Below are 15,084 nucleotides of genomic sequence, written 5' to 3'. Positions count from 1 at the left end.
TCTTGTGGCTTTTCCTCCTCCCTCCTTTTTTCCTGTTGACTCTCCCCATCCGGCTCTCTGAATCACCAGACTCCACAGGAAAGCAGCAGATGTTGACTTTACTTTTTGAAGCCAACATCAGCTCCCTTCTGTGGAGTGGGGAGCAGACAGGAAGGTGAGAGGCAGGGAATGGAGGAGGATCTGCCCTCACCCTTTCCAAATGTGAGGGAGGATTGTAGGGGGAATCTAAAAGATACCAGGGAACCTGGGCAAAAAAAATTATTGATTCCTGGGGATAAGGAAAAAGGGGCACCCAACCAAGGCCCCAGGATTGACTGTGGCAGCGGGATCCTGAGAAGGGAAGCACAGAGGGAGAGTGTTTCTGCTTTGGGCGCCAGCCCTTGTCTTCTGAGGTAAGGCCTCATCTCTTGCCAGCAGCATCCTCATGACTCAAAAGTCAAGTCAGGCTGCAGGTCTGGGGAGACAGTCTAGAGGCTCTTCTTGTCCAGCTGAGCCCCCAAACCTCGGCTCTCACTCAAGTCTTTTGGAGAAGCTGCCAAGAGGACTTTCTAGGGCTTTATTCTACATTCATTGCTCTAACTTCTCTTCTCTTTTTTCTTCCTCAGGGATTTTCTTTCGGGCAAAGAACCCAAGCTGTAGAGGAAGAGAGAAGAGTCATCACCCAATGTCCTCCTTGGGGACCTTGCCAAGGGCCCTCAGACATATCTGAAATCTTCACTTTTGTTCTGCTCCCAAAAATGAGATTCTAGTTTATTTTATTTGGCTTAGTTTCATTCAGCCAACATTTGTAGAGTATAGTGGAAGAGATCCGGGCAGAACACCCATAGCCTACTTAGCTGGCCAGCACAAATCCAGTTCTCCCTGCCATATTCCAGGAGCCCTCAACTCACGGGCGTCATGTCCCATACTTACCACCAAAGCTGTGCTTACCTTCCAAAGACAGAAGACAAGGAGAGCAAGCAGGAGCAGCCCTCCCAGGACACTGCCAATGAGGATCCATAGGGAGATGAGGACAGGGCGCGTCTGAATCACCTCCAGCAGACTCTGTATAGGGAGGAGAGCTGTTTGGTACTGATATCCTTTCTCCCAGTTAGCCTCACCTCACATATGAGGGTGAAATAGAAGCCTCGAAATAGAATAAAAAGAAAGCAACTGAGGCAGGAATAAAGGGAGTGGGACCCCAGTGTCCTGATTTATCCCTTCTGACTCCCCAGCTGCTGCCTTATGAGGATATCTCTGTTCTAAAAAAGCCCCCCAGGTGCCCTTGCTGCATTCCCACCCTCACTCTTTCCATGGCTCTCAAACTCAGGATCCTGTCCCACCTCACTCCAACGAGAGGCTTCTGTCAGCTGTAGGACACTGCCCTCCTTAGCTCCCAGCTCAAAGGTGCTGACCACTGTCAGAGACTTGAATTTGGCCTGTGGAAGACATTGAAAATGAGCCATCATAGGTGGTGTGGTCTTAGAACCCCAATAGCAAAGATGAGGCTGGTAGGCATAACTTCCAGCATCTTTTAGACGAGAAGAAAAGGCTGAAGATCAATGGAGAAAGAGAGGAAGGGTAATAGAGGGATGAGCCCCTGGCCCTTCATATATGTGTTTGCCCTACCCAGTATTATTTAGCTCCCCTTTCTTTGGCTAACCCCTGCCCTTTCTTCAAGTTGAAGTTTAGAGTTCATCCTCTCTGGGAATTAGGAAGTGTTTCCTTCTAACCTCCGTCACCCTGGATTAGGTCATAACATTCTGTTTACATCTCTGTCTTTCACCACCGGATTAGAAGATCCTTGAGGTCAGGAGCTCTGTCTCATAAACATCTGTGTCTCTAGTGCCTAGTGCCTAACACACTCTCAAGTACACACTGGTTTCTCAATAAAGCTTTATTGAAAAAATAAATGAATGAATGAAAAAAGGATACCAAAGAGTGATAGAGAACCAGACTTGGAGAAGGATGGTGTCTCAGACTTAACTTTCCCATAAAATATGCCTACATCCCAGGGATCTTGTGCTATTCACAGTAAATCACCACTCATAGCTGTTATAGCTGTTATAATTAATAGCTGTTATAATTAAGATGTCATTTCCCTACTTAGAAACTCACACTGACTCCTGACTGCCTATCACATTGAGTTGAATTTCATCTCCCTAGCTTTGGAGAACTTTCATAACCTAGATCCGTTTCAGCTCTACAATCTTGCCTCCCAGTACCCTCCAATACCTATCATGCACGTAATATCAACTATCCATTCATTCATTTAAGAGACATGTATTGGGCCACTATAATGAGTTAGGCATGGTGCTAAGGGTTGGGGATATTCTCCTCAGTGTCTGCCTAATACAGGTCCTTTTACACAGTAGGCTCTTGATAGATTATTAATAACAAAATATTTTTTATTTAAAATTTTTAAAAACAAAAAAGTAATTAATTAATTAGCTAAATTTTGGTATCCTATAAATGTTGGTTATTGATATAACACAAGGGATGACAAACAGAGGAAAATATAGGGACAATAGCTAGTTTTAATGAATCCATCTCATTATTCATTTATTCTTTACAACCCCATGAAGTAGGTATTATCTTCCCCACTCTAGAGATGGAGAGAAAGAATGAGAGACATTAAATAACTTGCTTAAGGTCCAACAGCTCGTGAGAGACAAAGGTAGAACTTGAACATGAGTCTTTTCCAAAGACTAGGATGAAGTTCCAGGAAGGAGTGGAAGAGAAGAGTGGAAGAAAAGATTTACCCTCCGGAAAAATTCATTGTGAACCAGCCTCAGTAGTCCAACAGAGACCTCAGTCCCCTTTGCCAGTCGCCCAAGATGGCACCTCACGACCTGACAGCGAGTGTTTGTCCCATTCTGCCGGAAGAGAGAACCAGATAAAGATCTTGGGGTGGAAAAATCACCTACTCCCCACTCCCCTGTCCCAAGTCTCTGAAGTCTACCACTCCCTACTGCATTCCCACTCTGGACATCTTCTTCACCTTCTTGTCACTCATACCAGTCTGCTTGTGTGCTGAAACTCCTCTGGGTGCACAGTGGGCCTTGGGGGCTTGGTCAGGTTCTGTACCGTGCAGCTTGCCTACAGGGAGATGCAATCTTTTTTAAAGACTTTATCTATTTATTTGACAGAGAGAGACAGCGAGAGAGGGAACACAAGCAGAGGGAGTGGCAGAGGGAGAAGCAAGGTTCCTGCTGAGCAGAGAGCTGCACACGGGGCTCAATCCCAGGATCCCAGGATCATGACCCGAGCTGAAGACAGACGCTTAATGACTGAGCCACCCAGGCGCTCCTTGAGTGACCCTCTTGATGGTGAGAGGCCAGCCACTCCAGGTTGAGCAGGAGCACACTTCCCACGTATACTCCCCACGTATGCCACATGTGTTAAAGAAAGGTCCCCCAGGGTGAGGGGTCCTGAGAGCAGTGACCCAGCAGATAGAGGGACTGGGGAAATTCACCAGGTTGAGGTGGTAGGGTTCCATACACCCTTAGCCCAGACTTACATTGTTTGTGATGACTTGAGACAATGACAGGAAGTAATTGCCCCCATGGGCTACAGCTGGAAGGAGGGCTGAGATGACCAGGCCACTGACCACATAGCAGCCAAGGTTCTGAACCTATGAGGAGGGTTGGAAATGGGAAGAAGTGGGAGACAGAAGCTCCTTCCTCATCTGTTCCCCTTTCCCCTAGGTGCCACTGGAAAATGAAAAGAGACTCCTCCCCCTCCCCCTGCTTATGCCAAGGTCCCTCCAGCTTCTCACCCTAAGAGTGGTTTTGAATTCGGGACCCACCGGGAGGGTCCCGTATGGGTGAACCTCATAGCGGTGCAGAGTGGACTCACTGCGTGGACACCAAGTCAGAAGAACACAGTCACAGCCATGACACAGACACAGGGGCACATGATCAACCCACAGACATGGATTCACGGAAGGCAGAACCAGCACATGGATAAAGAGATGGTGGTACATAAAGAAGATCGAAATGGGATATGACATGGACTTGGCACAAACTTGATGGCCACATCCCATACCCCTCACCCCACCTGCAATCCCCAGGGCCTAGAGCAAAGCCCTAAACCTAGGATGCATAGGTATAACTATACCTAGGAAAGTAAGTTGCTTAAAAATTTCAACTGGAGTGGGATTGAGGGCAAAAAGATGGAGCAGCCCCAAGGGTTTGGGGGAAACACCAAAACACATGGAAGAAAAGGAAGGAAACTTAGAGTATGAGTCTGGGGTCAGAATGGAGGGCTAGCAGGGAGATGAGCCATACCTGGAGAATAGAAGGTGGGGTTCATATTGAACGTGGGCTGAGGTCTGGGCTGTGTTATCTTGAAGGGTCCCATTTCTCTCCAGGCTATTGCTGTAGGGTTAGAGGGAGAGGCTCACGTCCTAGCCCCCTCTCATATACCCTTTCCCTTCACAAGCCCCAACAGGAGAGGCCTGGGAGGAAGTTCCCTTTGTTCTCACCTGGTGGCAGTCAGCCTCACAAGGACCTGGCTCAGGAGGGAAGAGCAGCTAAACTCAAACTCCAGCAGGAAGGTCACCTGGGGTCATATGGGGTCATGGTCTCTTCCTCTTCATGAGGCCAGCAGGGCACCAGGAGCTCTTGTGTACCCCTTCCCTAAATTCCCAGGCCCTGCAGATTCCGGCCCCTGCTGTCTCAGAGCTGCTCTCTCTTTCTTGTTCTGGGCCCCCACTCACCTTGGCTCCAGTCCGAAAGGCAGGGTGCCCCACACTGCAGAGCCGGACATGGGGAGAAGGGGTGGTGCATTCCACCTTCACAGGGCTGTCCCTCTGAGAGCAGAGGAGTGGGGGTGGTGCCAGAGCTGAGGCTGCAGGGGCTCTCCTGCCTGCAGCCTCCAAACACTGAGCCTTTCTCTGGAGCCCTTCACAGCCCAGGTCAATACCCCAATCTCCATTCTCCTCCCGCCCTGACTCCTCCCAAACCTCCTCTGCCCCAGGCACCTGAGGCATGAAACTGGCCAGGTGGAGGTTTCTAGAGAAGCTGAGACTCAGGCTAGTGTTGTAGGCATTTTCCTTCCTATTCTCCAGGGTTGCTGACACCAACACTTTCTGCCGATCCCCTCGAACCACGAATGGGTCCCTCCTAGGATAAGGGAGAGCCCAGGAGTTGAAAAAGCTGTGAAAAGCATCACTTCTGCTTACCTGGGCAAGAAACAACCCTCTTGCTCCCTTCAAGTTCCTTCCCGTCTGTCTCAGGTCACCCTGGTTGGGCTAGCTCATGTCTGTCTCACCTGGAGCCTTTGATGTCCATATTAGCCCGAAGCACCAGGTCTGTGACACATTCATTGTCAGGGCCACAGTCCTTTGAGAAGGGGACCTAAAGGGGAAAGAAGGGGCTGAGGACTGATAGGAAGGCAAGGAGAAAGGAATGGAATTGGGGCAAAGTGAAAAGAGAAGAGCGGAGGCCCAGGTCAAATTTTGCGGTGCTATCAGGTGTCCACCCTCCATGTCTCTCAAATTCACTGAGAGGGGCAGTGTTGGGACCCAGGGGTGGGGCAGGGCTTGGCACCGCTGACCAGCTTTCTTATGGAGGTGGGTGAGCCTTCATCCAGCACAGGCCCCGGCTTCGTGGTGTTGTCCAATGCAAAGGTCACAGTCAAGGCCAGTGGCCGGAGGTAATCGGAGGTATCCTGAGGAAAACCAGAGTAGAGGATCATGGGGAGCCAGGTTTAGGTGTATAACCCTGGCCCCTGGCACAATGGGATGACTGAGCACCTTCTGTATGCTGGGTACTGTCCTAAGGTATCAATCCCATTATACCGGATTCTAACACAACTCCCTTGACGTAGTTATTATTAGTATCTCCTCCTCTGAGGCCAGGAAGCTGAGGTGTGCAGGCTGTGTGACTTGCCAGAGTTCACAGGCAGTAGAGGGCGGAGCTAGGCTTCAAACCCAGATCAGGCTGACCTTCCTCGCTTTCCCACCTTGGCCTTGGCTTTTGGGCCAGTCCAGCAGGAATTCCTCCTCCAGTCAGCCTTCCCCTGGCTCCCAGGCCCTGTGGCTAACAAAGCATTACCCCCTCCTCACCAGCACGTGGAAGTGCAGCTGCTCACAAGTGACATTTCCCACACTGAGCCGGAGCCGCCGTGGGGACAGTCTCTGGCCAGAGCCGTCAAACACGGCGCGTGCCCCCGCTGTCCACTCATCCAGGGATGCTGTAAAGCGCAGATCTGGATGGGGCAGGTAGGAGCGAGGGTGAAGAGGGGTCCAGGGACCGAGGCAGGCTGGGTTGAGAGGTGCTTAGGATGCTTGGGTCACTCACAGAATTGGTGATCCCAGCGGCCAGGAGTGCGCGAGGTCACTTGGAAACAAAGGGCTGCAGATAGGCAGGCTGCCTCCTGGCCTCGCCGGCTGCAGTCCCTCTGAACCACACTGATGGCTGGCGGGGTCACCTCCAGGGAGGGGGCCAGGTGGACGATGGGCCGGGAGCTGGGAGCAGGGTGGGGAAGAAATGCTAGCCAAGAGGAAAGCCCTTTGAAAAAGGCAGTCCCCAGTATTGGCCTCCCAAAGGTCAAGGACAAGAACGAGGGGCTGGATGTACAGGTGTCACCCTCCCCAGAATCTTCGGGCAGAAAGAGAATAGCTGACATTGAAGAAATGCTTGCCGTACGCTAAGCACCGCGTCAAGATCTTTACCCCACTGGGGCACTGAATCCTCAGAACAAGCCTACGAGGTAGGCACTGTGATTGTTCCCATTTTCAGAACTAGGGAATGGAGGAGCAGAGTAAAGTGGTCAAGAAATCCAAATCTAGGGTGCCTGGGTGGCTCCGTGGGGTAGGTTAAGTGTCTACATTCAGATCAGGGCATCATCCCAGCAGGAAGCCTGCTCCTTCCCCTCCCTCTGCCCCTCCCCTGGGCTTGTGCTCTCCCTTGCTCACTCTCTCTGGCAAATAAATGAAATCTTTAAAAAAAAAAAAAAAGAAAAGAAAAGAAAGAAATCCAAATCTCAGTCTGTGGCTCCCAAGCCCTTGCTTTTCACAGCTTATAGTCCTGGGCTGGGACGGCTCACCTGAGCAGGACGGCTGCCCCCTGCGCCCCCACAGCCACATCTACCAGGTCATCTCCATCCAGATCCAGCCGGCCATCCACACTGCGGCCAAAGTAGCTGAGGGTCTGTGGCATGGAGATGGCAGCAATCCTCTGAGAGGAAGAAAGGAGAAACTGAGCAGGGACACTCACGCCTGGGGACCCAGGCCACACACCTGGCACACAGTAAGGAATAAGAGAATAAGAAGGGGGGGACGCCTGGGTGGCTCAGTTGGTTAAGCATCTGGCTTTGGCTCCAGTCATGGCCCCAAAGTCCTGGTATAGAGCCCTGCATAGGGCTCCCTCAGTGGAGAGTCTGCTTCTTCCTCTGCCTCTCCCCCTCAAATAAATAAAATCTTAAAAGGAGAGAGAGAGAGAATAAGAAGGAATAAGAGAAACTAGCCTGTGTCCAGGACTCCCTAGTACAGCAAACTGTATCCTACCCGACTACTGATAAAAAAAATACTTGTCCATTTTGGGTTGCAAGGTCAGGGAAACACCAATGAACGAGGAGCACACCCCCTACTCCTTCCTTCCACCCACTTCCCTGCTTTATCCGGACACTCCTGACCTGGGCGGGCTGGGGCCTAAGCCCACTCTGGGTGCCATGATACAGGTACAGTGCTCCATGATGCCCATCCTCCAGGGGCGCCCCCACAGCCACATCAGCAAAACCATCTTGGTTCAAATCAGGAAGGGCACCCATGGCAAAGCCAAACCGAGCATCCTGGGGGGGTTCTGGCTGAAGCATTCCCTGGAGTGTTAGCAAGGACTGCTGGTGGAGGGAGAAGACAGAAGATGCTGATCTGGCCTGGTAGTCCCAGCCTCTCAGCCAGCCTGTGAATGGAAGAAACTTCCCTCCCTTCTCCCCTTCACACCCTCCTCTGCAGACAAGTTCAAGGGGGACCCAGCAAGTCTTACCTGACCCACCAGATACACATAAACACGTCCTGTTTCCTTGTTCTGGGGTCCCAGGAACATGGGGGCACCCACAAGTAAGACATCGGTTGTTCCATCCCCATCCGTATCCAATGGGCAGAGCTCACTGCCAAAGTAGGAGCCAATCTGGGGAGCGGTGGGGAGTGGTGACCCCAGAGAAAAGACAAGGTGATTGTGGACAATTGAGAGGTATCTGCCAGCCTGCCCTTCTCATCCTCACATGCCTGACAGACTCTGCCAACCAGAATTCAACAGACTTTTCAGGCTCCTCTCTTAGCCCTTCCCTTTCCTCCCCCACAGCCTGAAGATCCCTCAGGTTCCAAGGGTCCCACCCTCCCTTGGATGCCCTACCTGCTCCCCCTGCAGGCTCTGGGCAACCCTCACAGCCCCATCTTTCTTAAGCTGGAAGGCGATGACCTTTCCTCTATGTCTAAACCGAGGAGCCCCTGAGAGAAAGAGGCGTCGTCCACCCCGCAAAAGCATGGAGGAAACAGAGTAACCTAGAAGTGGGCAAGGAATCGGGGTGAAAGAGTAAAAAGATGGGGTCAGAGTAGGAGGGTTCCCTAAAGGCACAGGAGGAGGTCCCAAGGAAATTAGCAGATGGGTGACACACTGCTCTCATACCCCCCACTGGTGAAACATTTCCTCCTCACCCCCTCATCACCTGCAACCCTCCGCTACTCACCCAAGTAGGCTGCGTGGTTTTGCAAAGCAGGGGGGAACTCATCTTCCAGGGCTGTCCGTGGGGGAAAAAGGCGGTGACCATCTTCAAGCCATAACACGGAGCCCCCCCAGTCATAGGCCCCCACCATTCCAAAGAGAATCCCATCCTGTTGGGCAGAAACAGATGGGGACTCTTGAAAAGACAACAGGAAATGAGGAGTAAAAACCCCAGGAGTGAGAAGTCACTAAGAGTATGCTGGGATCTGTTGGAAAGGCATGGAAGGGTCAGCATGGACACTGGTTAAAGGAGAAATCTAGAAGAGCCCTGGGGTGAAGTTGCCTGAGTCTCAGGTTGGGAGGAGTCAGATGTTGAGAGGGGTCACAGCAGGGTCAGAGTCTGTCCAACCTTCAGCCGATGAGTAGAGAAACCAATCTGAGACATTTCCAGGCCAAAAGAGCTTTCATTTTCTCCATGGGACCCTTGAGCATGAGAAAACATCAAGGCAGTATCAGGGAAGACATCTCCTCTGACTTACTGAACTCACCACAGAACCCCACCTACACCCAGCCTGCCCCCTCCCTGTCCCTCATTTCTCCAGGGTAGTCATTACCCTCAAGGCCAAAAATCCGGTCTCCCAGTGCATCTACAATGTCAGTCAGTGCAGCTTCATCGGTGACATTGAAGAAGAATCTCTCATCTGGGTCACTGGCGATCGTCCTGATTTCCCACAGGAAAGAGGTGGGGTCTCGCTGTCTCCGGAGGTAGTGGCCAAGGACCTGGGGACAGGAGATCCAGGTGGGGTCAGTTAGCTATGCGGAGGGAGATGTCAGAGCTGGCCCAAGAATGCAGTCAAAGTGAAGGAAGGGAAAGATGGCTGATCTTTGGGAAGTGCTTACTGCCCATCTTCTTCAAGTTCCCAGTCCTCAGTGTCACCACCCCCCTCCATCCCACCAGGTCCAGAGGACATTCTCACCGCGATCCCATAGCGGGTCACTCTTCTAGCCTCACAGGCCTTTAGTGCTGTAGGAAGCTCCTCCCCATCATGCGATTCTCCATCGGTGACAACCACCAGCAGCCGGGCAGCCTCTGGTCGACCCCCACGGGACGGACTGAATCCTTCTGTGCTGAGAAGAGAGAGAAAGTAGTGAGGTGTGATCACGTGTATGCAAACACACACACACACACACACACACACACACACACACAGTCAGCAGTCACTGAAGTCCGGCATCGCCTTTTAGTCCATCTCCCTGACAGTGTCCGGCAAGGGGACTGGCATACAGTAAGGACTAAAACGTTTGAATGACATAGAACATATAGAGCGGCATATCCTCCACGCAAATAAGTACAAAATCCATTTACTCGTAGGCTCATTCAGCAACTATTCCATTGGAGAGAGGACACACTCAGAGAGTATGAATCATATTTGGCAAGCAGGATAGGACATGAGTGGTGGAGAACCCAAAGGCAGGGAGTGCAGGGATAGGGAGAGTTCCGGCTACAGTGATAAATAAATCAGAAACATGGAAAGACACAAACATAGACACTTTGAAGAATGTGATGAGATGTGCTGTACTCCAGACCCTCCCCTAACCCTTCCAGGCCCTCCTCACTCTGGCCTCCCAGGCTCCCCTTCCCAGTGCCTCACCAGGCCACCAGGATTGCTTGGGCAGTCTTTGTTTCTCGTCCCTCTCGTCGACTCAGGTTCCTCGCTGCCCTCACCACTTCTTCCTTGGTTCGGAAATCTCCCAGGGACCACTCATGCACAGGGCTCTCTCCATATTGTACAAGTCCCACCTGAAAACAATGTGCGCCCTCACATGGAATGCATATTCTGAGGGAGAAGACAGTATGTGAGGGCAGGGAGAGGGGCATTTGGATACTCCCAAAGACACTGCCTACATTCACCTCCACTCCTCCCCCATCCCTGCCATCTCTCCCCCTACAAGGCCATCCATATTGCCATCTCTTACCTGTATCTGCTCTGGGTCAATAAACAGTCTCCCTACCAGTCTTCGCAGGAAAGTCTGAACTTCAGACCAGGGGTAGATGCTGTTGGAGCCATCCAAGACGATGACAACATCCATGTAGGTGGGACAGCCTAGGAGGAAGGGGTTGCGATGAGGACCAGAGGGGTAGAAAGATATTGGGCATGGGGACAACAAGGGAAGAGGTCACAGGAGTGTACATTCCATTCAAACACGTTTTAGGCACTTCTGAACATGCAAGGAAGGTAGTGTGCTAGGCCCTGGGTCAATGTAGAAATGAGTAAAAGAGGAGACAGGCATGCATACAATTTACTAGAAGAAGAAAGAGAAGAAGTAGGAGAAGAGGGAGAAGAAGAGGAAGAAGAAGGAGAAGAAAGGAGGAGGAGGAGGAATTAAGGGCTAGGTAAAAACAGGGCACCACCAATACTGTAGGACAACAGAGGGTCAGTTCTGATGGTAGGGAGTCAAAGGAGGTGGCAACAGAAGACATTGGAGGAGAGGAGAATATAAGAAAAGGCATTTGCATGGAGAACACTTTAAACAAAAGGACAGGAGGTATAAAATAGATAACAAGGGGAGAATGGGGAGGGAAATGCCATGGCCAAGGCACAGTGTGTGGAAGGATACGGTGAGAGTTGAGTTTTTGAAGTTGGTTAGATCTGTTCATGGAGTCTTGATGCCCTGGCAAAGAGTCTGAATTCTAATCTTTTAGGAAACATGGAACCTTAGGAAACAATGAGGAAAGCTACGCAGGCCCCCTGTCCAGCATCATACTCTGTTGCCCCAGCTTTTTCCCACCCTGCACCCGGTTCTGGGACTGAGTCCTCAGGCCCTTCTTCTGCTTACGTTGTGCGGTGGGTGCCAGGCTTCCCTGGGGCCGGAATGAAGCATCTACACGGGCACATATCCCAGAACTGAAGACAGAGGAGCCACAAGCACGGGACCAGAGAGGGGCACAAGCCTGGGGGGTGTGGGGGGAGTATTACCCCCAGGGCTTGGGAGCACACTCTCAGCACTGCCCCTAGGAACCAGGAGGCACTGGAACCACCCCCTGGGGTTCCCCTCCTTGCTTTCTAGGGTTTTAAACTTCTTGACCTTGACCCTCCCCATGGATCAGATTCCCTTACCATGCTGCTCTTTTCTCTGCCAAAATCCTTCAGAGACCCCCACCACCACCCTTCCCTTAGCTCACCATGAATCCCCCATCATTGTCTGTCTCTAGTAGAGACATTCCCAGGTGCATATTCATAGCAGGATGAGATGAATTTCCCAGTGGATAGTCACCTGGTTGGATGGGGATGGAAGAGAATGAGATCATGGGGTCCCCTATGAGGTTCTTGAATTTCGGGCAATTTGGAAAGAGGATGAGATCAGGATCAAGTCAAAGACAAGGGAGTGTGTAGGATATGGAGGTGAATATGAGGTGGCTACTAGCCTATCAGGTTAGGGGTTAGGAGGGGAAGAGTGAGGCATCTTCTTACCCAAGTGGCCTTTGGAACATGGAGCACTGTGGGAACCTCCTACAGGGCAGCGATAAACATCACCCCTTCTGTCACCTGAAGGCCCATCCCAGGGGGCACCTACCAGCATCCTGGAGGAGGACATGAGTATAAGCATTTTGTGAACATGACCTTTGAGACAGGCCGGAGGGAAAATGTGTAAGGGTAGCAAGCCAATTCCAAAAGACCAGAGTCATTTAGATTCCCATCTGCCTTGCCTTCCCTTTAAGAGCTCTACCACAGTCCAATCCCACGGCCCTCTGGTTTCCTTCTCACCATCGACGTCCACCCCCGACATGTTGTAAGACGCTATATCCGAATTCAGCCTCAGGTGGCCCTGGGAATAGGCGTGGGTGATGCACATCCAGATTAAAGGGGGAGCACAGACCTGAGGGGCAGGGTCATAGGATAGGAGGATGTGGTCAGAGAGGCTAATAAATACTGGGAGAGGTACAACCAGAAAGGAAACACAGAGGGAACATTTTGATCTCAGTCTATCTCCCCATTTCTTACACAGATACTCAGAGCTCCAAGCAAGGATGATCTCCTTCCTGTGTTTGGGTCCAGATGTCTAACCTGTGGCCCTCTGCCATGCTGGTGCACAGCTGTATTTCCATTCCCATCCCTGAAATCTCATTCACAGACATGTCTGGAAGGGTCAGGTTCCTCTTTTCCACATCATTCCTCCTACACATCCTCCCCCAGAAGCTGCAAGAGTCAAAGAGGGAGAGGGCCTTTCTGCAGCCCAGAACTACTGTTCCTTCCAGATTCTCCCCAAACTTGGGAACTCAGGGACGACAAGAGGAGCCTAGTGAGTACTGCTGGTCTCTCCTCTTTCTGTCTCTTCAGGACTCCCAGTGTCATTTTCATACTCTCAATCTCTTTCTCCACTGTCTAGTTCCCTGCATGATTCCAGCCCTGAAAACCTGACTGGTCATTCACTGGGTGGGGCCACTCTCCTGCCCACACACATGGTTTGCCAACCATCCTTACCAAGGGTCCCATCACCCCAAAGTTTCCCACAGCCCACTTCTTTTTTAACTTATCCACCCTCCCAACTGCCCCCTGCTTACCTGACTTTCTTCCTTAACTTTTAGCCCACCCTAAAGATATCCTGTACTCTTGTCCTAGCTGATTCTCTCCCTGTCCCCACTCACACCAATCCCTTTAAAATCAGAGCTGGAATGGGATACCTGGCAGGCTCAGTCAGTACAGCATGCTATCCTTAACCTCAGGGTTATGAGTTCAAGCCCCATGTTGGGCATAGAATTTACTTAAAAATAAAATTTAAAAAAATTTTTTAAAGATTTTATTTATTTGACAGAGAGAGAAATCACAAGTAGGCAGAGAGGCAGGCAGAGGAGAGGGGGGAGGAAGTAGGCTCCCTGCTGAGCAGAGAGCCTGATGCGGGGCTCGATCCCAGGACCCTGGGATCATGACCTGAGCCAAAGGCAGAGGCTTTAACCCACTGAGCCACCCAGGCGTCCCAAAAATAAAATAAAATTTAAAAAATGTAAAGAGGGTTGCCTGGGTGGCTCAGTGTGTTAAGCGTCTGCCTTTGGTTCAGGTCATGATCTTGGGGTCCTGGGATCGAGCCCTGCACAGGGCTCTCTGCTCAGCAAGGAGCCTACTTCTCCCCCTGTCTCTGCCTGCCTCTCTGCCTGCTTGTGATCTCTCTGTGTCAAATAAATAAATAAAATCTTTTAAAAAAATGTAAAGAAATCAGAGCTGGTATTTTAGGAAACAAAGATTATAGGGCACTGGTGAGGAAAAATTCCAAGCCTCTCGTCCCTCCCATGGTTCTTCCCTGCCCTGCTCTCTCCTTTCAAGCAACTAGCTCTCAGGCCACCCCCACCACCATGGCTATAAGCTCTGTCTCAAACCACATTCCTCTTCAGAAAGGTGTTTTCTATGTGAGTCTTTTTGCATCCAGGAAACTGGCAGGGCTGTATGACTAGCAACCGTAGCTCATTGGTTAGATAAACTGAGTTCTCACCAGAGTTAGTTATGCCTCGGGCTCCAGAGACCACCAAGGGTAGAAGGAAGTTGGGAGGAGAATAGGAATCAGACTAGCCACGTGGAAGGTCACATCATACTTCCTTTTGGTCCACTCACTCCTCCAGAGCTTAGGATAAAGATTTTAGATAATGGGATACAAATCTAACGCAACGACCTGCCAGTCTCATTCCCGAAGCACTCATATGTGCGGGCATAAGAATGAAAACTTGCACAAACACACAAACATGCACACACACACACACACACGACCCACAGAATCAAGTGTTAACTTATCACCTAACTCCAAAGATTTTAACCTTGAAGTTCCCAATGCCAAACCACCCATAGACCTTCCTTCCCCACCAGGAACCAAGTTAACCTTCCTCACCTGTCAGGAACATCACTGGCAAAAGCAGGTGAGGGATGAGGGCGAGTTCCATGCCTGTCTGTTCTCTGTCCGAGTGAGAAGTCCTCTGTGCCTCTGTCCCTCTCCTTTTCTGTTTTCTTTACTTTCCCTCCCATCCTGCCCCCTCCCACTGGCAGCTAAAAATAAAATGGGAGGAGTGATGGTGGGAACTCCCGGGAGCCCCAGACCAAGGAAAGAAAGACTGAGCGATCTTAGCTAATTTCTCTGCTCTGGTGCTGCCCCCTGGAGGCATCATCTCAATATCCAAAGAGCACAAGTCTTGACTTCTGCAGTTTCTTTCTCTTCCTTTTTTTCTATCCTTTGTTGTCTGTTGCTGGGCAGTTAATGCTTTCCTCAGGTTTGGAATAGACAGTAGGCGTGGGAGACAGAGACTTTTTACTTCTTAACCTTATTTATCTCACCTTGGGATATGGAAAATGAAAGAGCTGGCGACAGTGATATCATTTCCCCTCCCATCCAGGGGAGTCCCAACATGTGAACACAGCCAGCCCAGAAACCAAACCTTGCCAGTTGTACTTCA

The 15,084-nt window shown here is 50.8% G+C and overlaps 1 protein-coding gene across 4 annotated transcripts; it reads right to left on the bottom strand.

Annotated features, from left to right (window-relative positions):
• Nucleotides 1–79: 79 nt before the first annotated feature.
• ITGA10 (integrin subunit alpha 10) lies at nt 80–14,656 on the bottom strand. 4 transcript variants are annotated; one of them, XM_032848155.1, is made up of 30 exons: nt 14,526–14,653; nt 12,416–12,527; nt 12,122–12,231; nt 11,833–11,924; nt 11,487–11,601; nt 10,626–10,753; nt 10,301–10,449; nt 9,626–9,776; nt 9,263–9,428; nt 9,058–9,131; nt 8,674–8,818; nt 8,340–8,488; nt 7,971–8,114; nt 7,621–7,824; nt 7,033–7,163; nt 6,285–6,451; nt 6,050–6,192; nt 5,539–5,652; nt 5,254–5,339; nt 4,964–5,105; nt 4,700–4,792; nt 4,466–4,542; nt 4,269–4,358; nt 3,758–3,836; nt 3,500–3,613; nt 2,998–3,078; nt 2,742–2,855; nt 1,323–1,418; nt 931–1,044; nt 80–633 (listed from the first exon to the last, which is right to left on the bottom strand). In XM_032848155.1, exons 1-30 carry the CDS (start codon nt 14,575–14,577, stop codon nt 568–570), a joined length of 3,498 nt encoding a protein of 1,165 aa, XP_032704046.1. In that variant the 5' UTR covers nt 14,578–14,653; the 3' UTR covers nt 80–567. The 4 variants fall into 4 exon arrangements, 3 of the variants coding, with proteins under 3 accessions (XP_032704046.1, XP_032704044.1, XP_032704045.1); XM_032848153.1 differs by having other exon boundaries at nt 4,700–5,105; nt 14,526–14,655; XM_032848154.1 differs by having other exon boundaries at nt 4,700–5,105; nt 7,621–7,821; nt 14,526–14,655.
• Nucleotides 14,657–15,084: the final 428 nt, after the last annotated feature.

The sequence above is a fragment of the Lontra canadensis genome, unplaced genomic scaffold (assembly GCF_010015895.1).
Source record: "Lontra canadensis isolate GAN:19392208 unplaced genomic scaffold, GSC_riverotter_1.0 scaffold200, whole genome shotgun sequence".
Lineage (NCBI taxonomy): Eukaryota > Metazoa > Chordata > Mammalia > Carnivora > Mustelidae > Lontra > Lontra canadensis.
The sequence above is the reverse complement of the archived record's forward strand: the minus strand, read 5'-3'. Positions and strand labels throughout refer to the sequence as shown.

Excerpts from the sequence above, each read along its gene's own strand:
- ITGA10 (XM_032848153.1), bottom strand. The coding sequence starts at position 14,577 with ATGGAACTCGCCCTCATCCCTCACCTGCTTTTGCCAGTGATGTTCCTG. Across the intron at positions 8,489-8,673 it reads AAACCACGCAGCCTACTTGG|GTTACTCTGTTTCCTCCATG; the intron begins GTGAGTAGCGGA and ends GCCCACTTCTAG. Across the intron at positions 634-930 it reads TTGTCTTCTGTCTTTGGAAG|CTTGGGTTCTTTGCCCGAAA; the intron begins GTAAGCACAGCT and ends CTTCCTCTACAG.